Raw genomic sequence first — 26,746 nt, 5'->3', positions numbered from 1 at the left:
AACTGCTCACGTTTTGACTTCCGAGCCATTCTCTCGGCAGAAACGGGCTAGCGCACCTTGGCTCCACGATTCTTCCCCAACGGTGAATGCGAACCCGGTGAAAGTGAAAACTCGTGCACTATTGTCGCAGTTTTCAACGGAAATCGAGAACTGCCTTTTTAGGAAGTCCAACGTCACTAAAACTTTAGCCTCGTTGCACTAAGCGGAAATAGGCTAGCGCCTTGGCGATCAACCGTGGCTTCCAAGGTTTTAACTCGAGCGCTCTCTCGCCTCACATCCATCCGATTTATCGTCCAAGAGCGCGCTTCTACTGCAAATCTCCCGAAAAGATAAAGATGCTACCTCTCAGCGAGGATACACTGCATATCAACGGCCACCGAGTCACATCTCAGAAACAGTATGCGATGTAAATCATGCTGTTTGGAATACTAATGCTATACACATCCTCCCTTCATGCCCGAAAAGCGAGCGTACGCCGACGATGCTGAGACACACATGCAAAGAAGAAAACAAACACGCGAGGCCATCCATTCGCGGACAAAGCAAATAGCCTACACGCCAACGCATCGCGTTCTCTAACCGGTCCAGACAGCAGGGCCGGGGCTGACGTACTTGAACGACGAGTCGTAGATGGCCTTGGTGAAGAGCGCGTCGCTGCGAAGCAATCAGCATCAGCATACTGGCAAGCCTATAGGCGAACGAAGTAATCACGTACCTGAGCTTATAACCACCGGGGAACGACACGCCGCTCGGGGTCGCGCTGCCGCCGCCAGTGACCTTGACCTGGAAGCAGGTAACGTACGGCTGGGGCTGCCCGGCGCCGGCGTGCAGCGCGATCGCCTCGGCGCGGACGAGATAGTCGCCGGACGCAAGCGACTTGGGCACCGTGAAGGCGCGCTTTCCGCAGTTGGCGTTGAGGATCTCGGTGCCCCACGACGCGGTCGTGCCCGTGTATCCGTCCTCGGCGACCTTGAAGAAAGAGCCGGAGGTGGCTGTCTTCGCGTCGCTGACCTTGGCCATGTAGATGAGCACCGGGCCGTAGTGGTTGCCGCCGATGGCCGCATTAGCGCACTTGCGGTCGCCGGGCTGGGCGTGCATTTCGACGGTCAGGGAGCTGCCGGCTGTTACGATTCCTGGTTAGTATTTTGGTGCTGGGAGAGAGGGGCGAGGGAGATGTTACCGGCGACTTCGCAGATGCCTGAGGAAGCGGCGGGCCCTCGGCCGCAGAACATGTCAGCGGACGTGAGCGAGGTAATCGGGTTGTTGTCCTTGACTGTGCGGGCGCACGTCGTCGCTTTGTCTTCGCTGCCCACCCACATATCCTGCCAGGTGGAGTGCGCGGAGACGGAGGCTACCGCCGCAAGGAGAAGGAAGGCCGCCTTCATCTTGGATATGTGTCTCAGGGACTGTACTGTCCGTCGGGGAGAAGTCGAAGTAGCGAGGGAAAACCGGTCGGCGTGATGAGCTGCGAGTGCCACGGACGAGAAGAGAATCCAGGATGCAGAGGAGTCCGCGGTATTTATCTTCCCCAGGATCTTTCCCTATATTACCCTCTATACTGCAGACCTCTACAAGAGTATGCCGGCCCGTTGAGCCACCGATCGTCATACCGCCGCACCTCAATTTCTCGCATAGAAACACGCCCTCCACATTCAGACTCTTTATCCCCATCTGAGCCAATCAATCCGCATCGAAAGCGCTAGTCGCCAAGGAGGCCAAGACAAGCCCTCTATGTTTCAATTACAGCGGCTGGGCGTCTAGGTATATTTGCCGATCTGGAACCACTGGCTGCGCTCGTATCCCCGCAATATGCCGGAAAATTTAATGAAAACGCACCCCAGGTTCTTGTGCGGCGTTTCCGAAAAGAGTGCGGAGGGGGATGTTTTGTGTCATGAGTCGAGGTGCGCTACCTGCAGTGCTGCCCTTTGTATATGAGGTGGGTGGTATGCGTGGGTGTGTCGCCTTGCTATCGTGTGTAAGCGCGACCGTCTAGACTGCACAGTCTGGCACCAGCCTTGAGTTGAATCGAAACGAAAGGGGAGGAAGTAGTGCGCCGGCCGCTTCGTTGTTCAGTGGCTACCCGGTCGAGACGCATGCTATTCTGCGGTCGTAACGAACGTCGAGAAACGAGTACGGTATTTAAGCGGATGTGTACGCTAAACGAGTTCCTGGGTATATGTGAGCTTTCGTATTGCTCTCCACCATCACTTCAAAACGGAGCCACTTCCCACGAAACGGATATCTAATCGCAGTATAATTGACACTCCCGATAAGGAGAGTGGATATCCAAAGCTGACTTTTTACCGCGAACCGGTTCTGTACGTCCGATTTCCCGGTTTTGAGCCAGCCACTTCCGTCTCTCGAGTGTACATGCGTCTGCTCGGTACGCAGCACTCAATTTTAGACGACCCGCGCTTTTGTCGCCCGCTGCAGAATGCTCATGACATGAGGGGGAAAGTTACTCCGTACATAAAATTCGCTCTGATGCCGTTTGTCTGAGGTGGACGAATACTCCGGCGCGACGGACATAGAGCGGCCAGAAAGCAAATTGCATCCCATCCCTCATCGAAGCGAATCACGATGCCTTCACAAAGTAATTCGCCAGAGTATTCTTCTGCACCGGCTTCTTCTCCTTCTTCGGGCTCCCCTCAGCCTTCTTCCTCGTATTCTCACCCACACCCATTGCTTTCTTGAACTCCTCCCAGACCTCCTTCTTCACGATCCCCCCGCTAGCCTCCTTATGCCCCCTCGCGAAGCTCTCGCCCAATCTCCCCCTCAGCTCCTTATCGTCTGCCACGATACCTTCTAGCTTCTTGATAATATCGACCTTCGCATCGCCCTCCCTTGCCCTCGCATTCTTCGCGATTCTACACGAGAAGTTGACCATGCCGGGTAAGTAGCCTTCGTTCGCGCACATGACGACTTCCAGCTTGTCGGACTTGAGGTGGCCGGACCAGCGCGTGGCGATGACGGGGTGGACCTGCGCGGCGGAAGAGATGGTGAGGACGGCGATTGTGGCGTCGCAGGAGAACTTTGGAGGCGTGTGCGTGCAGCGCTCGGTTTCTTGTCGGACTTCCCAGTTCGCGTCGTAGAGTTTCTTGTTCTTCAGCAAGGGCTCCGGACTAGATGCCGAGAGGACTGCATCCCAGGCATCTTGCACGTTGTAGGCTGCTGAGCGACGGGGCGAGTTGACTAGCCCGACGGCGTCGTTGATGGACTTCTTGGGGTGCTGCTTGAATGTTGCTGTCATGTCGGGGAAGGGGGGCTGCCATTTTATGGTGCTTCCTAGATCGCCGTGCGTTCCGAGAGCGGCGAGCCAAGATATCTTCTCGTCAAGATCCGGGTGCAGAGGCAAACAGATGTGGTAAGTTAACAGCGAACTCGTCGCTACTGGCGGGCAGTCGTGCGCAGTTACATATTCTGCGCCTTCAGGAAAGCCGCCCTCCTCCGCAAAGTGATGGTCGATGACCAGGCAGGTGTGAGGTATGTCGTAAAGAGGACCGCTTTTCCTGCTGCCTTGGTCTAGGACGAAGATAAAGGACGGCGATTTCGCGGATATCGCATCTCGCGTGACCTGGTCGTGTACGGTCGTTCCTTTCGGCGGGAAATAAACTGAGATCAAAGAAGATGGTAGTCCACGGGAAGTAAGCGTGTGATGGAGTATAGCGCCTGAGGACAAGCCGTCTGCGTCCTTGTCGGGTAGGATAAGAGTCGGTTTGTTGGCTCGAGCGCTATGAGGACGTTAGCTACCCGCCATGTCGCGCATTCCTAAGTTCGAATCCGAGCTAGAGGATCAGGTGCATGCTGTGCATACCATTCCTTGATGATGTCCCTCGCTCGCTCGATCTGCTCTTTCGGTGCGGGCCATATTATCTCACCCGCCTCGTCCCGTCTGGACGGCGTCAGATGATATTCTGGGATTTCAATCTTCGACCTCTTGGCTTTCGGTGATGAAGCCTTCAGTTTTCCGGCCTTGCGCTTCAGCGGGCTTGCCATTGCTGCAGATGTGTGGAAGGAGAGAGTAGAGAGTGGAACAGAAAAGCGTTGGAGAGTGCAATTGCTGAATCGCAAGAGGTTTGATGGAGAGACGGTACAGGGCCTGCAAGTTCTGTAGCAGGTAATATGCATGCCAGATTGTGATAAGGTGAAGCTTGAGGGAGGTGGTTCCGTCTTGAAGGGTGAAGGCAGGAATTGATGACGTCGTCCCGAGGTCTTCTAATTGGCTAGTGTCTCCAGCCACAATACTCAGCCACATCTGGCACATTTGTGCGGCTTCCCGCAGGACGGCCGCCTATTTTTCAATATGAACATAATTCAGCACCACACAGACTAAAACAATTCATCGTTCTCACGCTCCAGCCTCCGCCGTTCTCATTCACTATGTGCTTCCAAGTTGTCGAGCGCTATTCTGTTTGTCGCTGTCTCTACTACAAGCACGCCATCGATCCATGTGCTGCGCATGGACAGAGTGGCCATGCTGCCCAGGAGAAGACGGTGTTAGTGGGCGAAGCCTGCGGACCCCATGGCGGCTCTCACTTCGGAACTGATGTGCATGCCACGACACCGGCGAAAAAATCTCGCAAGACTACCAAGAAATTTCAGCCTCGTGCTGATCAAATTCGTGGCACCGTATGGCCATTGACCCCTCATAAAGAACAGAGGCAAAGTACGAGCAAAGATAGTGGGTATCGGGGAGCCGAGTTAGTGAAACATGATACGCTATGTAAGAAACCCTACCGGATCCGTCTCTAAAAGGCAGCACTGAGGTCTCTGAATCCCCAGTGTCCAAGGTGAACGTCAGTACAGATGCTGTAATTGAAAATGCAGGCCGGCCATGCATACCCATGCAATCCGGCAAAGCCAGAAATCCCTCTCAAACTCCCGATGGCAAAGCATCAACAGCGTCCTTGTCACAAGACACGAAACATGAACGGCGTTCTCTCGGCCGGGCCTCAAACATCACACGTTTCGAAGGGCAAGATATCAGTGCAGCAACCTTGGGCACTCATAAAGACAGTCTCAAAGCCCCGAACATCAGCAAGCTCATCCAGTCACTCTCCTTACAGCGCACTGTCGCCCCGGGGACCTCAAATTCAGCACAGCAGAACAGGAACACCGAGTCGTCTCGTCCTACAAAGGAGACCCAGCAGTCACATGGGAACGCGCCCAGGAAAAGATGTCAAGGCGCCGAAAAGGATCTCAATGACGGTGGAGATGACTCAGGCGACGATGAAGACGATCCACGAAAGAAGAAGAAACCCAAAGTTGCGGATGACCCAATGCTGCGCAGGAGACTTAGATGTCCGTTCTACCTCTGGGATCCTAAGAAATACGGCCATCTCCAAGCATGTAGCAGCGGCATGGGCTTCGAAGACATGAGTAGACTGAAGTTCCACCTGAAGAGAGTCCACACCCAGCCATTACGGTGCCCCTGTTGCCAGGCCGAAATGAAGTCTAGATCATTATTGAAAGAGCATCTACGCAGCAGCGAAAGGTGTGAGGTGCTTCCGGAGCCGGATGATGATCGGATCAGCCAGGAGCAGTGGGAGCGTATTGACTCTGCGAAAGAGTATGCGACGAGTTCCAAAAGCGTGGAAGAGAAGTATACGCAGTTGTATCAGGCTTTGTTCGGAACCGCCGTCGACTTGCCTTCTCCGTGTAAGCCCATCATTCTGAACACCGTACTAGTGGAAAGCTAATTGTAATGATAGACGAACGGTCATTCATCATGTCCGAACTGGAACGCTTACTCGTATGCGCGCTGGAGGAGGTATTTTCGCAAGAATTTGCTTCCATCATGCCGAGGATTAAAGAGAAAATTCCCGAGGTCATTAGGATTTGCAAAGCCAAGTTGCGTGACCATACGCACGAGGGCTCCTCTTTGGAGATGGCGGCGTCAATGAGCTCGGTCGAACAAGAGACAGGGTTGTTCTCGAACGAGAAACTAGGTCGGGCTGGCGATGCTGTCGACAGGTCTCTCAGTGGTCATCTAACTCCCACTCAGGAGAATGGCATTTCCAGCGGTTACGTTTCAAATCTGCATTTCGATAGATCAATGCGCCACCCCAGAGTCACCTATCCCCATAATGGGAATAGCGGACTTTCCAACCTGCCTATCGCACAGCAACCTGTACTCGAATACCCCGGCCCCACGCTAGCTAACGGTCTTCACCGCGGAGGGTTCGACAACCCTTTCTCAGATTCACACCAAATGCCAAGGAACTACAATCAGGGTAGCACTACGGAGCACTTCCCCTTCCAGCTCCAATCGACGCCCCTTCACCTCAGTCAAACTTCGAGCCACTCTGTATCCACATCGGACCACTCGTCACTGCAGACTTTCGAGCCGAATTCACTGGACACCGAGCTGACGCCGGAGAGCTCCCGGACATCTGTCCTAGAGATGACTGATAAAGGAGGCGAGCGAGCCCATGCCAGGGGTTTCTTCTGTGACGCAATGGAGCAGGGCGCTGCTTTGCCGGTCCTGGCGGGACTAGGGAGCGATAATAGAGAACGCCAAACATCGGATACGGATGGCCTGGATGGCTATTTTGCTTTTCCAGATGGATTGGATACTGCTCTTGCTGATGCTTTCTTGGCCGACTCTGAGACGCTAGCCATGGACTATAACTGGAATGGGGGGTAACATTGAAGAGGCTAAAAGGGACTGCAACATACACCTCGGAAGAATCGGTAGATTCCAGAGCTATGAAGAGACTTTAACGAACATGTCCACTGACCCCTTGCTCCGATATTCTCGTATCCTAGTCTATTAGTCACCACGATCCGCCACAAGGAGACGCCACAAGGAGACTAAGAGGGATACTTAGAGGATACTTTCAAACGGATCTTCCACTGTTTCAATATCCTCGACACCACCAAGGCCTTACGGCATCCTCCCGTCTCTGCCTTCAACCTCAAACGGCCCATGTACGGAAACATTGTCGATGATAAAAGTATCCTGCGGTACAGGTCCCTCATCCGTACAAACCGAACAAATTTAGTCTGGGCTTGGAAAATAGTCTACGGGTCTTCAAGCCGACTTTTGCAGCCGAAGATTGGCGGGGAATGTTTACGGTCTTGGCTCTAGAAGACTTCTCCTACTATAGGCCCTCATATGTTGAGGAAAACAAGAGTATGTTGGCGTGTGGACCGTAGCCTACGTACCTAAGTAGCCTTAGATTCCAGGCAAATCCAAAGTAGAGTCTTCAAGAGATCTCTCATAAAGAGAGAATTGTGGGCCGGTTGACTAAGGAAGGCTGCAGAGCGACTAACGGTGGTGAAACGCCCAAGACGAGGAGTCGTTTAACTCTCATTTCGAGTGAAGTGACTGTAATCGGTTGCAAGATACGCGAAAAGAGTGGGTGGGGATGATAAAAGAGGAAACTTTTGCTGAGGAAGACTGGAGAAGCGCTATTATCTTGGCGGGATGGCGAACTAGGCGTCGTGTGCGTCGTTGCGGCGGCGTTGCGGCGGACGGCGCGAGAGGTTGCGTCGTTTTGCGGAGGACAGCGAAGGCACTGGAGTAATCGGGCCGAGTTAGTCCAAAGCGACTAGCGCGGGGGGCTTAGCGCACCTTTTCGAGGTCATATTGCAAGGGTAGGTAGGATGAAAACCTTGTGTAGACAGGAGCTGATTTATAGATATCTGCTTCCAAAATCCAGGCTTCTCTATTCTTCCTCTACTCAAAGTTAGCGACCCCTTCTAAAGAACAGGTTTCTAATTCCATCGCCTCCCTTTCCAAAGACCCAACTTCGTTCAGCCGTGTTACGTTCTCAGCATGGCTACACCAAGCCCAATCGCAACTCCACTCGCTTCTTCAGATGCGTCAGACTCGGCTCATAGCGAAATCATCTTTGGGGTTATAGGATCCTTGATCGGGCTTGCCGGCCTGGTACTCACAGCCATAACACTTCGATTCATGTACTTGCAAAGGAAAAGGCATGGAAGCCCCGCGTACGTGCCTTCACTTTGCTCGGGCGGATTGGTCATCTCTCTCGACCTGATGCTGATGTAAATTCGATAGAGGAGAGCCTTAGAACTACGTTATCCTACCATAGGATCACATTGTCCTGCCTTAAAAGCATGAGCTCGTCCTTCGCTCATTACCTCTTACACCCAACTTTTGGAAGGGCGTTGGTCGCGTGCCGAGGAGTTCTGGAGGGAATCTAGGATCGGCGCGGGGTCTGCGCTGCGCACACTTCGAACGGGGCATCGGTCGCTTGTACGTATAGTTACGATCATCGTTCGGTGTATGGTCGTGCTTTTAGTGTTCTCGATAAGGTTTGACAAGAAAGACTTTCTTGGCTTGGTTGCACTCTCTGGAATCGTGCGCGGAATTGCAGATGTTCGGCTCGCAAGCCTCAGCCTTGTCCGTCGGAAGTGCGACACGTTCACCGCAATAACTGTAGATCTTGGCTCCGGGTCCCGCACTTCAGCCTGGTCCGTCGGAAGCGGAACATGTCCAGCGCAATAACCGCAGATCTTGGCTTCGGCTTCGGCTCCGACGCTTTTGCCTACCTGTTTGGGGGACACGCACCTGCAGGTTGCCGTAATATCGTCGTGCGAGAATGCAAGACTTGCGCGGCGGTCTGCTCACATTGTGAAAGACTGCTGGAGTCCACTAGGCAATAGGAAGGTCGGTATCCGATATGGCTCCAAGCTCTTTAACCGCGCGATTCCCCCGTCTTTGTCGTTTGAGCGCAATTCTAGGCTTAGATATTCGACGTTGAGATGATAGCGTTGACGACGGCGAAACCGAGCTCGCCGTGGCTGTAAAGAGATGACCTGTATATTGGATAAAATGAAGCAACACAGCAACCCGAATTCTCAATAGATACCAAAAGAACCATCTGGATGTATGTCCCACTCACCAACACGTCTGGGTTTCGCCAACGAACTCGCTTCCCTCTTGATGAACTTGCCATACCCCTTCTTCCCAAGCAATCCACCATTCTCCTTATCCCACACCACCTGTCCTCGCAGGATCGTATACCGCGGCCACTGCTTCAGCTTCCGGCCCTCGAAAGGCGTGTAATCCACATCATGATGCAGCATCTCGTTCTTCAGCTCAAACTCTTGCATCTTGCCCGGCGGATACCAGATATTGATATCCGCATCGGACTGTCCCTCAACAAGCGCGCCCTTGAGCGGGTACAGACCGTACAGTTTCGCCGGGTTAGAGCACGTTACTTCGACGAATCTCTTTAGGTCGAGGCGATTGGCGGAAAGTGTGAGCGCAAGACGCGTTTCGATGCCTGCGATGCCGTTGGGGATGTATTTGAAGTGGCCAAGCGGGTATTCGTCGTTGATACTTGACTTCTTTCCGATGACATTGTCGTCGAAGCGGAACGGGCAGTGGTCCGAGGACAGGATGGTGAAGGTGCCGTTTGCGAGGCCGTCCCAGATGACGTCGCAGTCTGCTTCGCTTTCGCGGGGTGGCGGACTGCATACGCATTTCGCGCCCTCGAATCCGGGCTGGTCTAGATCGGCCTTCGTGAGGAAGAGGTACTGTGGACAGGTTTCGGCGTAGATGGGGATGCCGCGGTCTTGGGCGGATTTGATGTGTGCTGCTGCGGCGGGAGTGGAGACGTGCACGATCAGAATAGGGCTGTCCATAAACTCGGAGAGGCAGATGGCGCGGTAGGTGGCTTCGGTTTCAGCCATAGACGGATGTGAAGTTCCGTGATATTTCGGAGCGAAGAGTTTGCGTTTCTCAAGCTGCGCAGTCATCCAGTCTATTACCTGGCCGTTCTCGGCGTGCACCATTGTCGTGATCTGCTGCTTTCTGGCTTCTAGCAGGACGTCAAGAATCTCGCCGTCATGCAGTTGAAGCGCTTGGTAGGTCATGTAAATTTTCAGGGATGAGACACCCTCTTTGCGGAGAGTCTTGAACTCTGATAGCGCCTTTGCGGAGGGATTACCAACGAGGAGATGAAACGAGTAGTCGATGTAACAGTTGTCCTTTGCTTTTTCATGAGTGGCATATAGAGTGTCCAGGAGAGTGTCTTCACTCTTTTTCTGAGGCGCAAATGTTACCATGGTGGTCGTGCCACCGCATACTGCGGATCGGCTACCTAAGGGATGGTTGAGCGGCCATGAGGAGTAAGGACGCTTTGAGGGTGCATACCGGACTCGTAATTGTCTGCTGTTGATCCTTTGCCGAATAATGGGGGTTCCTGGAGATGGACATGTGCGTCTACACCTCCCGGCTATAGATGGTCAGCCGTCGTAACGAGGTTGGGATGCGGAAAGAGGTACCATCACGTAGCCGCCCTCTGCATCAATCATCTTCGCAGCTTTCGCATCGTTCAGGCCTCCTCTTGACACTACTTTCGCGATCTTCTCGTCCCTAACAGCGATATCGTACTCTCCAATCTCTGTATCCGACACCACGACGCCATTGACGATGATAAGGTCATAATCCGTAGCCATTCTTTCCTAGCTCTTTGGAGAAATCTAGGAGTCCCAACCTAGGGGGCTCTCGCTCGTATATAGGAGCCATGGGCGGCTATTGCGTCTCGACGATTGAAGTGGAGGTTGGATGACCGGCTAGCTTCAAACGGTCTCTCCCTATCGCAACCCCTCATTCGTGCCCCGCGCCGAGGAGCAGCACCTCAGCGTCGTTCTCCTCCGACGTAGCTTATCATCACAACGCCGCTATCCGTGAACGGCATCTCGCAAGGATTCTGCCTGCTACATAGTCATACTTATCTGTCATGATTCCCGCGATGTCCAGGGTTTCCCATCGGAGAACGCGTGCTACACAGAACGCGTAGAATCTTCAACACCATGCGCATCGCCCGCAGCGCGGAGCTGCTAAAACTTCCATCGGCTTCGCTATGGCCACTTCTTCGTCCTTGAGGATCAATGCGGATCGGCTGAACAAGACGCTGCAGAGTACTTGTACGCAATGGGGTGCGCTTTCGGAACCGTCGACGGGCATGTGTCGCTTGACGCTCAGCCAGGAGGATAAGGAGGTGCGGGACTGGCTTGTACAGGAGTGCAAGAGCCTTGGATGCGGGATAAAGGTCGACCAGATTGGCAATATTTTCGCCGTACGACCAGGTGTGGCGAACGATAGGAAGCCGATCGCGATGGGCAGCCATTTGGATACCCAGCCAGCAGGTATGTGATCTCTCCCAAATCACACACTGGGTTAAAGCCTGACAAGAGTACTCAGGGGGAAGATACGACGGCATCCTCGGCGTCCAAGCGGCGCTTGAAGTCCTCCGCACGTTGCACGACAACAATATTCAAACCCACTGCCCGATCGCGCTTATAGACTGGACAAACGAGGAAGGCGCGCGGTTTCCTGGAGCCATGATGGCTTCCGGTGTGTGGAGTACGAAGAGCTCAACACCGCTAGAAGCCTGCTGGGATACACTGGACAAGGAGGGAATGCGGATGAAGCAAGCGCTTGAGGAGATCGGATACCTGGGCGATACAAAGTGCGATCACCGCGAGAATGGACTGGAATGCCATTTTGAGCTGCACATTGAGCAAGGCCCGATTCTGGAAAGAGAAGGAAAGAGTGTAGGAGTCGTTACATCCGTGCAAGGCATGAAGTGGTTTGCGATCCGCGTGACGGGCGTGGAAGGACATTCAGGGACCACGCCGATGCCTGGTCGCTCGGATGCGCTCGTCATGGCATCCCGACTCATCGCTGCGGTGCGTGATACTGCGCTCAAGACCGGACTCGGCGTGGCTACGGTGGGAGTCATCAGGAGTGATACCTATAGCCAAGCTACGATTCCAGCCGGCATTGACTTCATAATCGACATCCGATGCTCTACAGACGAAATGGTTGATCAACTTGCAACCGCGATATTCAAAGCTTTCGACGCAATCATCGCCGAGGAGAAGAACGGCACGTCGTACTCTACACAGCGCACGTGGGGCCTTCCGGAGTCGATATTTCACCCGCGCTGTATCGACGCTGTCCGCGCTTCTGCACTTAAGGCAGTTGGCAAGGATCAAATCATGGATATGAAGAGTCGTGCTGGTCACGACAGCGCGTGGACCTCGCGCGTCTGTCCCACGAGCATGATCTTCGTTCCGAGTAAAGATGGGATCAGTCATAATCCGCATGAGTATACGAGCCCGGAACATTGTGCGTTGGGTGCGCAGATATTGCTAGATTCGGTACTGTATTATGACGAGAGGGTGAAGAATGGGGAGTACTAGTAACTCTTAAGATGTATAAAATTGACGAAAATCCTGTAATTGAAGTTTGAAAGTGCTCAAGCTTACGTTCTACATCTTGACGACTGCTTGCCTGAACCCAGGATGGCGGTTAAAGCCCTGGAATCTTAGGGAGGCCTAACCCGGAAACCCGGTTATATCAACTCTGATCGCACTATCGTATACTCTTCGGAAGACTGAGTCTTCGTACAGTCAACGCAATGCCTTACCTTATCCCAAGAAAAGGGTGCAATTAGCTCGGAATCGATGTCGGAATGGAAAAGAAATCCCAGACGTCAACTCTCTCACTTCAGCCTTCTCTCCGCAGCTTGTAGCCATCAAAACAAGAGCAATGATAGTGCGTTATGAACAGTGGATGACTGAGTCTACTATTCAGTTGCCTACCTGTCGTAGTTGTCGTAATCAAAGAGATGCTTCTCCGACGGATCCTTCGAATGTCGGAGATTAGTCATCGGCGTTTTGCTTCTTATCAAACCCCCATCTTTCGCTCGCCTGCATCCTTTGGTCAACGTCGCATCAGCCTGCGGAAAACTCCACCGCATTTCGCCATGGCAGAAGCAATTGCTCCAATCGAATGGACGGAGCCTTATCGCGTGGCACAAACAGCCCGTTATTCCCGACGGAAAAGCTTCGTCCCACGACATGAAGCTCGATAAAATGAGCCACTATGCAGCTGCAGAGCCTCTCGGAGCTCAATTCAAGATCTTGGAACACTGAAGAATATGGCTGCAGTAGAGCCGGCTGTCGAGTATGCGGATGTTCTGGTCGTAGGTGGAGGACCCGTTGGTACGGACATCCATCCCTGGTCGGTCCACTCCTCTTCTAACAACCAATAGGCCTCGTAACCGCCTACCAACTCGCCCGCAACCTCCCAACTTCCGCTCACCGCATCCGAATTATCGAGAAACACCCCAAGTCCTCCCAAGACCAATATGGCCGCGCCATCACGTTGTTCCCCCGCTCGTCGGAAATGCTAGACCAGCTGGGTCTGGCCGAAGAGCTTGCCCAGCAGTGCTTCGCTTGTCGACACACCGTTAATTATGACAAGGATGGAAAGGAGTTTCCTGGTAGAGGATGGAGCTTCATGGAGCAAATGAAGGATACAAAGTGGGACTTTGCGCTGGTGTTGAGGCAGAAATACCAGGAAGAGATATTCAAAAGTGCGCTGAGGAAAGAGGGAGTAGAATTGGAAGCGCCATGGGATCTGAAAGGCATTGAAGTGATAGAGGGTGCGGGTACAGGTGGATACAAGGTGCTTGCCGGCATTGAGAATGTGGAGACAAGGGTCAAGAAGGTGGTGAAGTGCAAGTATCTCATTGGCGCTGATGGCGGGAGATCGTTCGTTCGAAGAGCGATGAACGTACCATTCGACGGATCTTCCAGCGAGGATAAGTGGGTACGCGTCGACGGCGTGATCGAGACGGATCTACCCAAACCGAGGACGTACTGCGCCATCGAAAGTCCCACCCACGGGAACGTTCTCTGGGCCGCGCTTGACCATGGAGCCACGCGAATCGGATACGCATTCACCGCCGAGCGACAAAAAGCCTACAAAGAGTTCAACGAAGAAGCCGCCGTCAAGGAGGCCATCGCATCTGTGAAGCCATTCTCCCTCAAATTCAAGCAAGTCGACTGGTGGACCATCTATGTCGTCGGCCAGCGCATCGCCCGCTCCTTCTTCGTCAAAGACTGCGTCTTCCTCGCCGGCGATGCATGCCACACGCACAGCTCCGGTGCCGCACAAGGTATGAACACCGGTATGCACGACACCGTCAACCTGGGCTGGAAACTGTCGCTCGTGCTGCAAGGTCTCGCTAAGCCGGATCTCTTATCCACCTACGAGGCGGAGCGGTTACCGAATGTCCAAAAGCTCATCAATTACGACAAGGATATCTCGCGCCTCATGACCATGCAGCTCCCTGAGAACTGGAAAGGCGATCCGGACGCTGATCCGAATGAGATTCTGGGTACCGTCATGGCGGAGGCCGCGACGTTCAGTAGCGGACTCGGTATCTTCTACGAGCCGGATACGTACCTCAATCTCTTGCAGGGCTCCGGCTTATCCTCAGTGCAACCAGGTCAGCGCGCACCGGACGTCTCTCTCCAGAAACCAGCCACTTTCGAGCCTACACGCCTGCAGGCTGAAACACCCAACATTGCTCGCTTCTACATCGTGCTCTTCGTAGGCGACATCGCGCTCACTAAACCTGCCCTCGCCGCCTTTACCAAGTCGGTGGCGAACTCTCAATGGCTTTTTGATTCGAAGTACCCCATATCGTGGATATCCATCTTCGATGGGCCTGGAGGACCCTCTGCGTATGAGACGCTTGGTGGTATGCCCTTCGGCAGGGTGTTCTACGACGAGGATCATAGCGCTCATGAGCGGTATGGCGTAAGCGCGCAAGGGGGCGCTGTCTTCGTACTGAGGCCTGATGGGTGGGTGGGGACAGTGGTGGAGATGGGGGCGAGGGCCGAGGAGAAGTTGAAGAGATACTTTGGGAGGTTTTTGAGAGTTGACGGGAAAGCTAGGCTGTAATTTGAACGTAAATATGACAATCATCCTTCAAGGAGCCAGTTGTCGCCCAGCATTAGTGACGATCAACGAGTGCCAGACCATGTATCACAGATGCAGGTATAGTCACTCGAAGAATACTCAAGCTGGCACGCAAAGGTACTGTAAGTTCCATTTTCGATGCGATTAAGTCCAAGCAGCTAATAATCCGTATTTCGCCAAGGTTCCAGAACACATATCCTACACACAGTAACGACTTACACCCAGGCCGGACCCGCACTCACTGCCATCAGGGTGCATCTCTACTGAATTACATTAGCTATAAGCTCATGCACTGCGCACTGAGCTATCGTGTGCGTTGTGAACTACCCAGGTACTTACGTAATATTTCCCTTCTTTTGCTTGTACATGAAGCGTAGCGTCATTGCTGCTAGAAAGATCCCGGTGAATCCAATCAGGGTACCAAAGACTCCGAATATCACGTCTTTGCTTGAGTACGCTGGATTGGAAGAGGGAAGCTGCAATAAGGTTGTGGTCTCGATGAGGTATGTACTGGTGGGAGACGGAGCAGAGGCGGGAGTGGATTGGTTCGAGGTTTGGATCTCCGACATGGCTTCTCCTTTGGGAGCAGAAAGATGTAAGCGTAGTAAGGACTGCTAAAGGTATGTTGATGTATGTCATTGATGGAAAGGAATTGACTTGGGCAGCCAGTGGAGAGGCAGGCTTAAGTATCCTTCTGTCTTCGCGCGCAGGATCTTGTATCGACCAGTACAACGAAGCTCGGCCCCCGGCTGTGCTCTACCCCCAAAGGCCTGGTGGTGGGCGGCTTCGCGATGCCTTTGGCTGGGCCTGCGTGCTCTGGCACGCTCTCACCGACTCTACTGCGCTCCAAGCCTGCAACTTCGTCATAAGTACCTCTACCCCCTCCTCAGCTAAAAGCCCGACAGGGTTCATGTACCAATACCTGGGCTGGAGTGACTCTACCCCGCTTCTTGCCTGCAGCTCGTTTCATGTAGCTGTCCCTCCTCCTCCGCAAGATGTTCACCGGCATGGCCGTACCAGTACTTTACCCCGCTTCTTGCCTGCAGCTCTGCCACGAAGTACGTCTACCTTCTCCCCAGCAAAAGGCTCACCGGAATGCATGTACCAGTACCTGAGGTAGTCGGGCGAAGTCTGGAGAGGCTGCAGACCTGGAGCAATTGGTCCAGCTGATGGGTTCGCCTGATTCTCAGTCTCGTAAACAACGGGCCAATGTTGGAAGGGAAAAGGAAGACTGGGAGGGAACTAGACCAGCTCTCGTGGGCCGCCGGCGCAGTTTTGGGTCTTGCCTTCAAGTTTAGAGGACGCCCTGTCAGTCGCCGCTTGCACTCGCCTGACTGTTGGCAAAGTATGTCATTCGGACGCAACAGACTATCGGACGTACCTCAGCCTGGTTATCGGTAATGGTGAGCAGGAACCATCCATCCACGCCCGAGCTAGACGAGGTATAAGAGCGAAGCGTTAGCAACGCCCTCGATATAGGCAAGTCAGATCACGGCCTTCACTTAGGAGTAAGCACTTCCGGAGTGTTCCAGCACACCAGACACTCCAAGGCACCATGATACGCAGCTAACTCATCTCACGGAGTAGTCTGGCAGGTAGCTTCCATGCCCATGAACCAACTCTGGGACCTTCAAACATACCGGGTTCGTGGAGAGAATGGAATGCATTGGCACTAGTACCTTCAATTCGTCGTGAGTTCTATTCGAAGACACATGACAAGCCAGTTACTGACGCCAGGGTGCAATCAAAGCGCCGAACCGGGTCACCGCGCCCAATCGCGCTCACTTCAATCTCCTTCCGCCGCATACAAAGGGGCTTCGGAGATGCAAATCCACCACGCGTTAAGCTTCGCTCCTGCTCAAAGATCAGTGAGACAAGAAAAGACAGGCAGCATTTCAGAATGGAAGAGGAGGTCAAGATCTTAACGATCCCAAGTATATTATAATTATTCGGCGACGCAGTCATATCAGAACCGACGAAAGATCGGTCAGTCAAGCTTAGTGTGGGGGTGACGTGGGATGCTGTATCCATACGGACTGGAAGGAGTGTCAATTGGTGAATAGGCTGGGTAAGCGACATGGTTTTGAAGACAGCTAGTGTGGTGTGGACGGGAAGCGAAAGCAATCTAGGTGTGTTGAACTTTCTTTGAGAGCCTCGAAGAAAAGAAGACGGCGTAAAAATAACTGATTGAAAAAATTCGAGTGGTTGACAATGCTGCAGAACAGCGAGAGCGTGCATTCAGTACGACGTGATCAGATGGGAACAGAACGCGCGCATGAAAATAGGCGATACCGCGCTCTATTGGTTCAAACCTAACCATACCTTTTGACTAATCGAGAATGAGCCTCACATACTTCTGCGCCGGACCTATGAACAGCACCCTAGCTACATGTGTACCCTACCCTGTCTCCAATGCTAGGTCCCGGGCGATGTAGTCCGATAGCAACGTCCGACCCTCAGACAGTCAAGAACGCAAGCATGACGATATAGAGGCCTAGCTTGAGAGCAGTTGAGGCATCCAAATCGAGACTGGCCAGTACACTGCCGCGGCTGCGTTACCCTCAGAACGAAGTCAGCGAGAGAAGGCACTCCGACGACTTGTACTTACACCAACCTCTCCAAATCGGTTCGAAAATTGTTTCCATCTATGGGGTTCTTGGGGCATATTCCATGGCAGTGACAGTCTCGATGTCCCCGCCTTCAGCATTTCTCTCGTTATGGCGGGCTTCCGTGTCTTGGCGCTCAATGTCCTGCATCTCCATCTCCACAATCTCGCCCATATGACGGTCGCTCTCGGCATTGTGTCTCGCCTTGTGGTTGCGATACATGACACGAAGGGTCATGCCAGTAAGAACGAGGCCGACGGTAGCGAGGAACGTGCCGAAGACGCCAAACACAATCGTACTGCGGGCTTCTAGGTCGGATGAAGGACCTGTGAAGATGTCGGGAGCTTGGGTTGGAGAGGTTTGTTCTGGTATAGTGGAAGTGGCCGTCGACACGAATTGTACGAGGAGGGTGGACTGGGGTGGCATGTCGGATATCGGAAGGAGAGAGGAGAGGCTGCGTGTGCCTGAGGTAGAGCGGTAGATGGGACAGGTAAGATGAGGGAAGAAGAGATTCAAAGGGTGACTGAAGCAATGAAGACTCCTTGGATGGGTGTGGGATATTTATTTTCAAGTCCAAGAAGGCGATCCCGAGGGATGAGGCGTTCGGTCCGGGAAGCCTGCGGGCTGCAAACGTTGCGTGAGGGCATGCTCTCTCCCGCGCGCAGATGCGAAAGTGCGAAGCCTATGAACGAGACATCCAGGGAGGTGGAATGGGAAGGACGCATGCCTGGTCGAGGGATGAGGCCTCTATCAACGAGCAGAAAGACATAATTGGAAGTGCGATAGTGCGTGGCTAATCGAGGGGAGCGTCAATCGTGGTGGCTTCCCTGAATAATGCTGCCTCGTGAAGTCGAGAATATTGGCGTGGCTGAGAAGATCTGGGACCCGGGGAGAGGTGCGCAAGGTGCGCGGCCTATGAGAGACAGCCGGGCTTTCGCTGGACGAGAGGTAACCATTAAGAGGTTTCTGTCAAGGGTCGGTAGTGTTTAGAGGCGGATGCAGGAGCAGTGAGGAGCAAGTATTCCAAACAGGGGTAGATGCGGGCGCACGGGCGGTCACGCAGCCGCAAGCTCCAGCGATACAGACCGGCGTTACTGGCGTCGGCCGTAGGAACAAGCAGCTCTTCCATATTCAGCATAGGGCAGCGAGTATCCCTGGAATTCCGGCGCGGGCGCATGTCGAACGGTGGACTAGGCAGCAGAGGTGCGAAGGTGCGCAGCCTATCAGAGGCTTAGTAGGCCAAGATCGACGAAGGGACAAGCAAATGTGACACGCGAAATGTGCGCAGCTATGAAAGCCCGCTCCGTGGACCGTGCCACACAAGCTTGACCGGTTGAGAACGTGGAGGCTACAAAGTGCGCAAGGTGCGCAGCCAATGCGATAGGCGTATGGGGGAGAGAAAACCTCTTCTCAGTCATCTTGGCACCGCCGCGTTCGTGAGAGAAATCCTCTTCTCAGTCATCTTTGCCCCGCCGCGTTCGTGAGAGAAATCCTCTTCTCAGTTATCTTTGCCCCGCCGCGTTCGTGAGAGGATTCCTCTTCTTAGTCACCTTTGCCCCAACGCTGTAGAGCATATGCACGTGTCAGCCTGGTCGACTTGGAATATCGCGCCCCGCACTTTGTCGCACTTTCCGCAACTCCTCTTGGCTGACGATATTGCTTTCTCTTCTTGCTCAGCACATCCGTCTCGGTCCCATCACGTTTTCTGTTCCATTGAGCGCTTTGCGTTCTACTTGGACACTGTTCTTGTTATGCTACCATCATGGCGTCGCTCCTTCCTTTGCAGCATATTGACAGACCAGTCGCTTCCAAAAGAGTAACCCGCGACAGAGGCCAGTTGAGCATGATACGCTGCGATCAGTGCCGAGAGGACAAGCAAAAGGTACGTGAGTCCGTCCGTCAGAACTCAGATACTCATCCTTGGGACAGTGTTTACCACTCCGGAGAACATGGCCAACGAAGTGCAACCGCTGCGAGAAGAGAGGCCTGCCCTGTTCGGAGGGTAGGAGAGCACCGAGAAGGCGGAAGGGAGAAAGCGCAAATGCGGCTCCGCTACCAGATCCTAGTAGCACCGCGGGGATTCCGGTCGATCCTCCAAATATTGGCACGCTCGATTCGTAAGTGCAATCTATCGTGGCTCCGGCTTGTGAACGAACTGGCCTAATTTTTTGAGGCCTTTACCGGATGGAAACGCCTCGGCAGACAGCACTCCGACAGACCGCCCAATTTCAGGGGCTTGCGCTCACTGTAGGATACAAAATATCACTTGTCCTGGCGACACTGGCGACGGCTCTGGATGTACGAATTGTAAGCAAGCTGTCAGGCAGTGCCTGTTTGCACCGGCCGGATCGACTGAAGCGCCGATGGCACTCGATAGTGTCCCAGCCCAGGTCGCAGCAGATCCTCTGGGCATCGAGATTCGCCACATGTACGGCAGGCTCCTTTCCCAAAGGCCGATGAGTTGCCACTGATACTGCCGATTTAGGTCATTCTTGATGTTATATCGCAGAAACCTAAGGGTGGCATTGGACCGCTTAAGAGGCCTGGAACAGGAATTGGAAGAGCTCCTTCCTATATATGGTAAAGAAGGTCTCGGCTTTTATGGAGACTCGAAAACCATAGATCAGTTCCAGGTATTCTGCGGCAAGCTTGATGCTATGATTAGCAACGCAGCGACTCAGTTAATCCACTACACAGCGGAAGGAGATGAGTTCGCGGACGCTCGCATGGCACAAGCACGCTTAACCTTGGAACATGCTCACTCCGAAACGCTTCGTTGTCTACTATGCCACGAGCAATCCTGGTCAAAGAACGACATTCTGAGATCATTCAACCATGTGAACGAGAAGTCCGCGCCTTGGGAAGGGACTCCGCACTTGCTTGTGGTGGAACTTGTTGCGACTTCCCTTCGCACATGCAAGAAACACCGTACGTACTCGGATGAGCCCCTTCGTATAGCACTGTGGCGATGCCTTAACTTATCGCATACGGCTCCCTCCGAACTCCGTCTTCTACTCAAAAGCTTGGGCCTCTTCAACCTGTTCCCAGATATTATGCGGCCATATCCGTATTTTATCTCCGACGAGATCATTCTCCGCGCAACCGAAGTGTCACTTTTCCTTATCCCTGGAATGGTTGAAGATGAGGCAGATTGCCTGGGGAGGACGCATCTGCATCAAATGCTCGATTTGCGTCCTTCGACGAGGTCGAGTAGAGCCACCTTGGAAGCTAGGCTTGAAGAATTTCAAATGAAGATCTCAAGGGCTCCACAAGGACTTCACGTTGATAAACGCGATATCCTCGGAAGAACGGCTTTACATATCGCATGTCAAAGAGGCTACACGTCTATCGCCAAGGTATTATTGGATAAGGGAGCGAATCCAATGGCAAGAACCCTCTGCGAACTGACCCCTCTTCATCTTGCGGCCGCAAGTGGATCATTGGAGATCTGCCAGACCCTGAGCTCCCTTTCGGAAGTGGACTTTGAAGCTTGGGATGATGTTCAAAGTACACCGCTGGATTATGCGATTGCGAACAATCACTTTTCAGTTGCTGAAAAGATTCATTCCACTATTGGCTCTAATCCGGCGACATACCGTCAATTTCTCCCACTGCTGTTCTCGGCGATACGAGTCGGGAATTCATCGTTCGTTCAGCATCTCCTCGACACTGGGACCGATGCCAATACGGATATCGTTGGATATAGCGCTTTCCTGTGGGCCATTCGATATCGCGATTCCGAGGTCGCGAAGTTACTCATTAATCGGGGAGCGGATGTGAACGCCAAGACATGCCTCACTAGACAAACAGCTCTGCATATTCTTGCTCTCTATAATAGGCATAGAGAAACAGAGTATCTCATCAAAAATACCAGCGTGGATCTTTACGCTCTTGACAATAGAGGGCATACTCCTCTGATGGACGCCGCTTCACATGGGTGTCTACGTGTCCTGGACACTTTTCTACGTCATTGCCCCGTCGAGTACCTCGAATGGAGAAATGGATGGGGCTTAAGTGCTGTAGACTCCGCCCGAGCTCATTCTCACTGGGATTGCGCTCGGCGACTGGAAGAGGGGATTTCCGAACTCAAGGCGCAAAAGGCAGGAATATCTTCGAGTAATGTCTCAGGAGAAGGCACCATATAGGGGTCAGACTGTCGACCTGCCATCACATGATTACCCGTAGTCACGCTTTCAAGTAATAACTCTCGGGCGGTCCCAAATAACTCTCCCTCACACCACCTAAGTCCACAACAATCTTCTCCAAAGCTATATTCCCATCCCTCAAACTGATCGTCAAAACATGGTTCCCAGTCTCGGACATGTCGGCTTCATGTCTCCTCGTCCAGGCGCAGTCCATCACCGACGCCGACCAATCAGGAGGCAGCTCGCCTGCTTTTCGCGGAGATTGAACAAGTCGGTGGGATTCGGCTGGGCGGCCTTCAAGTGAGAAGTTGTATGACAGAGCCGAGCTTGGATCGGTGTCGAGAGTGAGAGCGAAGTAGAAGGAGAAGGTGGCTTTTGGCGCGGAGGTGAAGGTGTAGAAGGGATAGCGGAGGGTGCAAGTCGCTTCGTCTATGGTATCTTGCAGTGAGACATATACAGCGCCTGACTCCTCGCGACCGAGATGAGGATTTATTACAGCGCCAGGCGCTGCGTCTGTGAACCGAGTAGCCGGGATGGAGACATGTCGATCGGATTCGACGTGTCCGATGAAGGAATCAGTTACGCGGCGGTTGATAACGGGGACGTGAACGTTCTCGTAATCGCCGAGATCGCTTTCCAGAACAACCAGGACTTCGTCATCAAAAGCCTCTGGCACCTTGGCCCACTCGACCGATACCGAGATCCTCACATCGTGCTCGGGAACTTTCGGATCCATGACTCCCTCAGCAGGCTCGACATGCAACCACTCCACCGGACTCCTCAGGCTCCACTTTACCACCCTGCTACTCCTCGAATACAGCTCAAAGAACATCTTCGGCCCATACGGCTCCACAACCGGCACCGTAATCCCGGGCACCAAATCTCTCCGACTCGGATGCGTCCGATCACTCTCCTCATTGCACAATCCCGGTCTCACACCCTCATGCCCCTCCACCACGACTCCAATATTTCCCACAAGTGGATTAGAGTCCTGTCCCGCCTGCACGAGACACAGTCCGCTAATCATATCGCGCGAGGGTGCGTGCCATGTATCGCGGTATCCGAGATGTGGTTGCTGCATAATGTGGTTCCATTTCCCGTCGAGGAGGGAGTGGTATTCTTGGCTGAGGTGGAAGTCTTGCTTGAAGAGAGAGATGGCGAGGTCGAAGTAGTGGTTTGCGGATGTGCGGCGTTGGAGGGCGTAGAGCTGGTTTCTAGCCCGCGTGATTTGGAGGTGGACGTAGATGGTGGCCGCTTTTATGGGATGGAGGACGAGTTGGAAGAACGAGGGTTGCATTGCGGTGGAGATACGGGTGTAGAGCGTTTCGGCATCGTGGAGCAGTGATTGCCATCGTTCAAGGATAGTGTCTGCTTCACGATAATTGATAATCGAGAAGGTTTCGGGCTCGATGTGTTCGTGCTTCCGCATAGCGATAAGCTTGTCGTATCTGAGAAGCATATCTACGCATTGATCTGCAATGCCACCGCCAAAGGTCTGCTCAGAGAAGGCTTTAAAGAAGGTCGGTAGCTGACCTCGTGGAAGGGCATCGGCATTCCAGGCGAGGCCCATCACGAAGGATATCGGAATCTCCAGTGGCTTGATGTCACCAACATTGAAGACCCATATCCGGTTCGCGCCGCGGCGATGGGCTAAATCAAGCTGCTGCCATACTTTTGCGAGTGAATTGCTATTGAGCCACTTATAGCTTCGCGGCTCGCCGACGTATTCGAGGTGATAGTATATCTAGTTCAGAACGAGTTTAGCATGCGTGATAGGAATGATGGAAAGGGACTTACGCCAGCGCCTCCTTTACGCTTTCTCTCCTCACCAGTGGGAAGTCTTCGTATGGTCCCGAAATTGTCGTCTGCGAAAAGTAAGGTGACGTCTTGAGGGATCTCCAAGCCATTCTCGTAATACTCTTGCACCTCCTTGTACAGCGCAACGAGCTCTGCGAACCTCAGCAATCTCTCGCTACTTCGTGAGAACACACTCACGAGGAACTCCATCCTCCTTCCCATAAGCCTCCCGTATAATCTCCCTCTGCGTATCCAGCACCTCCCTCAGCACCTCCTCAGGATTCTCCACATCCATCTCCCGATCTCCATCCCCTCTCATCCCCACCGTTACATAACTTTCAAAAGCCTTCGCCCTCTCTGCTCCCTCGCGAAAATATTCGGTAATCAGCTGCTTATTCTTAACCCAGCTCCAGCTCTTCTCCGGCATGTGATACGGCTTATCAAACCACTCATTCATCGCCCTCTGCATCGGCTCATGATGCGACGTCGACACCACAATGCCATACCGATCAGCAAGCTCCTGGTTCAAAGGATCGTCCATGAAGAAGTTATTTCCGGGATGCGGGAAGCCGAACCACATAGCTGGCCAGAGGAAGTTCGCTTTAAGGCGCAAGAGAAGTTCGAAGATGCACTTGTAGAACTCTGCGTTGTACTTTGGGCCGTACTTCTCGTGGACCCAACCCGATAGGGCGGGCGCCTCGTCGTTAACGAATATTCCTCTGTATTTGACGGAAGGGGGCCCGGCGTGGGTTTCGACGTTGTATGCGTATATGGTGGAGCTCTTTTTTATCGGGACGTCTGCCCACCAGTACCATCTAGAGGAATAAAGTCAGTGTAGATTATGATTGTCGACGGCGGCGACCTACGGCGACACCCCGATCTGCTCCGACAGCGAATATATCCCGAATATTGTCCCTCTCTTATCGCTGCCGCAAATAACAACAGCCTTCTCGCATCCTTCCCATGGCATCTCAACCAGCGTCGTAATATATGACTCCCATTTCCCTCTGATGCTCGAAGGGTCTAGTTTCCCACTGGAGACGAGACTGTGGATGACGGACGATTTCTCCAGGCTACCAGCAATTATTCCATACTTAGTCCTGATGCCAGGCTCTGAAATGATTAGGTTCGGCGCGTCGCCCGTGACTCTTGCGAAATCGGCCGACAGAGTTTCCGCTGCTATGAGGACTCCCTCGTAGTCGGAATCGGAGATAATGATTGGAGCATCGACGAGGCTGGCGCAGCCAGGTGCGAGTTGATGCCCTGCGAAAGTTGGTTCGAACATCGGCATCCTTTGAGAGCTGCTCGTGTGAGTTGTTAGTCGAGGAGTCTTGGAAAGTCCTCGCCGAAATCCCCACCCTAGGTGGGGTTAGGCGGAGTCTCCACAATTTAGCTGGTTCAAGCCTTGCGAAGCGCATCTTGTTTCATGGCATCTCCGAACTATGACCGCGTGTATTTTGTCACGTGGTGCGTAAGTATCATACCACGACCCGCTATCTTATTCGGAACCCCCATCGCACCTTGAGCACCAAACCGATTCACTCAAGCTACCACGGAAGTATCCACCCCAGGAGCTTATTCCTTTAAAAGCGCGATTGTCTCCTGCCATATCTTCTTCTGCGCGTTCTGCCCCTGCGGCGACAAGACGAAACTCGATGGGCTGAAGACAGTCAGCCAGGCTCAGAAACCAAATAGAGTGATAAACGTACGGTACCTGGCGTTGTTCGCTGAAATACTCGCCATGCGAATCACGATGCTGCACAAGAGCATCGGTCAGACAGTGTCCACCCTGCACGCTACTCCAGCCGAGCATCCACAAAAAGATCTTAATGATGCCCGTGCTCTCGTGTCGGTGTAGTCCACTGTAGCAGAAGCCTGGATTGACGGTATTGATAACGACTTCCTCTGGAGAGACCTTGCTTGCTAGTTCTCTGGCCCAAAGCACGTTCAGGAGCTTGGAAGTATAGTATCGCTGCATGGCTGTCCCGAACGTCTCTTTGTCATCCATACGCTTCAGGATGTCCGGCGCGCTTTGCTCCTTGAAAGGAATCCAAAAATGACCTTCCGATGAAACAATAGTCAGCCGGGTTGGCGAGTTGACCTTCCTAGCCGTGTTCCTAAGCACGGGAAGTACGGCAAGAGACACGGCGGAGGTTCCGATATGGTTGACTTGAACATTGAGTTCATGTCCGGTGCTCGAAGAAGCGGAATATTCTAGCTTTTTCACTCCCGCATTCAACAACGCGTAGTCGATGCGATCCAAAGCAGCAACGCGCTTCCCAAACTCGGCAATGCTGTCGTACGACTCGTGATCAAGGCTCCAAACCTCGACGGCGCATTCGGGTGAGGTGGCTAGTATCGATTTTTTCGCCGCTTCCCCTTTGGAAGCATCGCGCACGGCCAAGATGAGGCGGGAAAGCTTGTGTGCAGCGAGCTCACGAGCTGCTTCTAGCCCGAGCCCGCTGTTTGCGCCTGTGATGAGTGCCGTCTGCCCCTTCAGCGACGCGCTTGTCGGTAGCGGGTGCGGTCTGTATGTCAATTGACGGTAGCAAAATCCCAGAAAGCCGCCCATGGTGATGTCGAGCAAGTAGGTTGAGGAAGTGGGTGAGATGGCGTAGGGTGAGAGGAGGTGTGGGGGCCAAATTGATCCAAGCGGCACGGCTCCGTCGGACTCCGCGGAAGGAGTAGAAAACCGCGCTAGTGCGGGGAAGCAGCAACCGTCTGACAACAACAACCGGCTTTCGTCCGAGTCAAGCCAACTTTGATAGCATGGAAATTGATAATCGTAGGAATTCTTGTTCTTGCATACTCAGTCACGATGAAGATCGCCTTGAGGTTGTTCATTGCGTTGCTTAGAACATACCGCCAGGCGCGGTAAAGCTACGCTACTGAACGTTGTACAAGAAGGGCTTATAGGGCTCTTCTACGGACCGCAAATTACTTTTCTAGCCTGCTGAAAAGAGTTTTTATCTTGCTTGGTGGTCGTATTAATCGCATCGTTAACAGCTGCTTCATGCTTCCACCAATTTAGTCTGGCTCTTTGCTTAGCCTTATCCTAGATCGCTCACCGTTCGCAGTGCGGATCGCCTACCTTGCACGGCAGGTTTCGACTAAAAAAGCATCGCCTTCATGGCAAGGTTGTGGCGGGAGCGGGTCGGCCATCTACCTTCAGATGTTCGCCACTACGTCGGTTTCGTTACCATACCATGACTGTGGCCAATTCTCAGTTACTTTATTCAATCATGCGTGATAAGGTACGTTTGCGGTGTGCCTAAGGCGTGCAATTCCAGGGATGCGAGCGAAAGAATTGCCTTAAGCAGACCCGGACCAACATATTCCCACTCCAGAGGATCATTTCAGACAGGGTTCCCCCTTAATGCACAACATGTCGACGACTGGGTGACAGTCCCCCGTTATTTGGACCTCCCAGTGCGCGCGAC

At 53.2% G+C, this 26,746-nt stretch overlaps 12 protein-coding genes across 12 annotated transcripts; 6 read left to right on the top strand and 6 right to left on the bottom strand.

Annotated features, from left to right (window-relative positions):
• Positions 1-575: 575 nt before the first annotated feature.
• Positions 576-1,385, bottom strand: BU26DRAFT_423139 (lytic polysaccharide monooxygenase; the record flags this gene model as incomplete). The annotated part of the gene is made up of 3 exons (XM_033823494.1): positions 576-654; positions 716-1,121; positions 1,181-1,385. 3 exons carry the CDS (start codon positions 1,383-1,385, stop codon positions 576-578), a joined length of 690 nt encoding a protein of 229 aa, XP_033685616.1.
• Positions 1,386-2,575: 1,190 nt separating this feature from the next.
• On the bottom strand, positions 2,576-3,996 carry BU26DRAFT_503267 (DHH phosphoesterase; the record flags this gene model as incomplete). Its single annotated transcript, XM_033826687.1, has 2 exons — positions 2,576-3,731; positions 3,815-3,996. The coding sequence occupies 2 exons, from the start codon at positions 3,994-3,996 to the stop codon at positions 2,576-2,578; spliced, it is 1,338 nt and encodes a 445-aa protein (XP_033685615.1).
• Positions 3,997-4,380: 384 nt separating this feature from the next.
• BU26DRAFT_383629 (uncharacterized protein) lies at positions 4,381-4,536 on the top strand (the record flags this gene model as incomplete). The annotated part of the gene is made up of 1 exon (XM_033822603.1): positions 4,381-4,536. A coding segment is annotated over one exon (156 nt), but the record flags the coding sequence as incomplete, so codon positions are not given.
• A 308-nt stretch (positions 4,537-4,844) lies between these two features.
• On the top strand, positions 4,845-6,646 carry BU26DRAFT_562580 (uncharacterized protein; the record flags this gene model as incomplete). The annotated part of the gene is made up of 2 exons (XM_033833046.1): positions 4,845-5,658; positions 5,712-6,646. The coding sequence occupies 2 exons, from the start codon at positions 4,845-4,847 to the stop codon at positions 6,644-6,646; spliced, it is 1,749 nt and encodes a 582-aa protein (XP_033685613.1).
• A 1,062-nt stretch (positions 6,647-7,708) lies between these two features.
• On the top strand, positions 7,709-8,046 carry BU26DRAFT_517434 (uncharacterized protein). The gene is made up of 2 exons (XM_033828577.1): positions 7,709-7,956; positions 8,027-8,046. Exons 1-2 carry the CDS (start codon positions 7,781-7,783, stop codon positions 8,037-8,039), a joined length of 189 nt encoding a protein of 62 aa, XP_033685612.1. The 5' UTR covers positions 7,709-7,780; the 3' UTR covers positions 8,040-8,046.
• Positions 8,047-8,652: 606 nt separating this feature from the next.
• Positions 8,653-10,544, bottom strand: BU26DRAFT_266703 (D-hydantoinase). The gene is made up of 3 exons (XM_033821323.1): positions 10,261-10,544; positions 10,130-10,211; positions 8,653-10,076 (listed from the first exon to the last, which is right to left on the bottom strand). Exons 1-3 carry the CDS (start codon positions 10,432-10,434, stop codon positions 8,830-8,832), a joined length of 1,503 nt encoding a protein of 500 aa, XP_033685611.1. The 5' UTR covers positions 10,435-10,544; the 3' UTR covers positions 8,653-8,829.
• Positions 10,545-10,626: 82 nt separating this feature from the next.
• On the top strand, positions 10,627-12,222 carry BU26DRAFT_549340 (amidase). Its single transcript, XM_033831992.1, has 2 exons — positions 10,627-11,127; positions 11,183-12,222. Exons 1-2 carry the CDS (start codon positions 10,842-10,844, stop codon positions 12,184-12,186), a joined length of 1,290 nt encoding a protein of 429 aa, XP_033685610.1. The 5' UTR covers positions 10,627-10,841; the 3' UTR covers positions 12,187-12,222.
• A 491-nt stretch (positions 12,223-12,713) lies between these two features.
• On the top strand, positions 12,714-14,747 carry BU26DRAFT_453458 (FAD/NAD(P)-binding domain-containing protein). Its single transcript, XM_033824835.1, has 2 exons — positions 12,714-12,990; positions 13,041-14,747. Exons 1-2 carry the CDS (start codon positions 12,927-12,929, stop codon positions 14,738-14,740), a joined length of 1,764 nt encoding a protein of 587 aa, XP_033685609.1. The 5' UTR covers positions 12,714-12,926; the 3' UTR covers positions 14,741-14,747.
• Positions 14,748-17,175: 2,428 nt separating this feature from the next.
• On the bottom strand, positions 17,176-18,054 carry BU26DRAFT_266653 (uncharacterized protein). Its single transcript, XM_033821322.1, has 2 exons — positions 17,367-18,054; positions 17,176-17,318 (listed from the first exon to the last, which is right to left on the bottom strand). Exon 1 carries the CDS (start codon positions 17,788-17,790, stop codon positions 17,404-17,406), a length of 387 nt encoding a protein of 128 aa, XP_033685608.1. The 5' UTR covers positions 17,791-18,054; the 3' UTR covers positions 17,176-17,318; positions 17,367-17,403.
• Positions 18,055-18,763: 709 nt separating this feature from the next.
• Positions 18,764-20,074, top strand: BU26DRAFT_549337 (uncharacterized protein; the record flags this gene model as incomplete). Its single annotated transcript, XM_033831991.1, has 5 exons — positions 18,764-19,246; positions 19,294-19,481; positions 19,538-19,792; positions 19,850-19,997; positions 20,030-20,074. Exons 1-5 carry the CDS (start codon positions 19,127-19,129, stop codon positions 20,072-20,074), a joined length of 756 nt encoding a protein of 251 aa, XP_033685607.1. The 5' UTR covers positions 18,764-19,126.
• A 1,455-nt stretch (positions 20,075-21,529) lies between these two features.
• On the bottom strand, positions 21,530-24,739 carry BU26DRAFT_266621 (glycoside hydrolase family 115 protein). Its single transcript, XM_033821321.1, has 4 exons — positions 24,173-24,739; positions 23,505-24,121; positions 23,307-23,458; positions 21,530-23,253 (listed from the first exon to the last, which is right to left on the bottom strand). The coding sequence occupies exons 1-4, from the start codon at positions 24,595-24,597 to the stop codon at positions 21,550-21,552; spliced, it is 2,898 nt and encodes a 965-aa protein (XP_033685606.1). The 5' UTR covers positions 24,598-24,739; the 3' UTR covers positions 21,530-21,549.
• A 142-nt stretch (positions 24,740-24,881) lies between these two features.
• BU26DRAFT_423707 (dehydrogenase) lies at positions 24,882-25,878 on the bottom strand (the record flags this gene model as incomplete). The annotated part of the gene is made up of 2 exons (XM_033823525.1): positions 24,882-24,966; positions 25,016-25,878. 2 exons carry the CDS (start codon positions 25,876-25,878, stop codon positions 24,882-24,884), a joined length of 948 nt encoding a protein of 315 aa, XP_033685605.1.
• Between the last annotated feature and the right edge of the window lie 868 nt (positions 25,879-26,746).

The sequence above is a fragment of the Trematosphaeria pertusa genome, assembly GCF_010094035.1.
Source record: "Trematosphaeria pertusa strain CBS 122368 unplaced genomic scaffold BU26scaffold_5, whole genome shotgun sequence".
Taxonomy (NCBI): domain Eukaryota; kingdom Fungi; phylum Ascomycota; class Dothideomycetes; order Pleosporales; family Trematosphaeriaceae; genus Trematosphaeria; species Trematosphaeria pertusa.
This window is presented reverse-complemented; position numbering and strand designations above follow the sequence as displayed.

Excerpts from the sequence above, each read along its gene's own strand:
- BU26DRAFT_266703 (XM_033821323.1), bottom strand. The coding sequence starts at position 10,434 with ATGGCTACGGATTATGACCTTATCATCGTCAATGGCGTCGTGGTGTCG. Across the intron at positions 10,212-10,260 it reads CAGAGGGCGGCTACGTGATG|CCGGGAGGTGTAGACGCACA; the intron begins GTACCTCTTTCC and ends GACCATCTATAG. Across the intron at positions 10,077-10,129 it reads AGCAGACAATTACGAGTCCG|GTAGCCGATCCGCAGTATGC; the intron begins GTATGCACCCTC and ends ACCATCCCTTAG.
- BU26DRAFT_266653 (XM_033821322.1), bottom strand. The coding sequence starts at position 17,790 with ATGCCACCCCAGTCCACCCTCCTCGTACAATTCGTGTCGACGGCCACT.
- BU26DRAFT_453458 (XM_033824835.1), top strand. The coding sequence starts at position 12,927 with ATGGCTGCAGTAGAGCCGGCTGTCGAGTATGCGGATGTTCTGGTCGTA. Across the intron at positions 12,991-13,040 it reads CGTAGGTGGAGGACCCGTTG|GCCTCGTAACCGCCTACCAA; the intron begins GTACGGACATCC and ends AACAACCAATAG.
- BU26DRAFT_266621 (XM_033821321.1), bottom strand. The coding sequence starts at position 24,597 with ATGCCGATGTTCGAACCAACTTTCGCAGGGCATCAACTCGCACCTGGC. Across the intron at positions 23,459-23,504 it reads GAAGGAGGATGGAGTTCCTC|AGCTCGTTGCGCTGTACAAG; the intron begins GTGAGTGTGTTC and ends TGAGGTTCGCAG. Across the intron at positions 23,254-23,306 it reads AGCGTAAAGGAGGCGCTGGC|ATATACTATCACCTCGAATA; the intron begins GTAAGTCCCTTT and ends GTTCTGAACTAG.
- BU26DRAFT_517434 (XM_033828577.1), top strand. The coding sequence starts at position 7,781 with ATGGCTACACCAAGCCCAATCGCAACTCCACTCGCTTCTTCAGATGCG.
- BU26DRAFT_549340 (XM_033831992.1), top strand. The coding sequence starts at position 10,842 with ATGGCCACTTCTTCGTCCTTGAGGATCAATGCGGATCGGCTGAACAAG. Across the intron at positions 11,128-11,182 it reads TTTGGATACCCAGCCAGCAG|GGGGAAGATACGACGGCATC; the intron begins GTATGTGATCTC and ends AAGAGTACTCAG.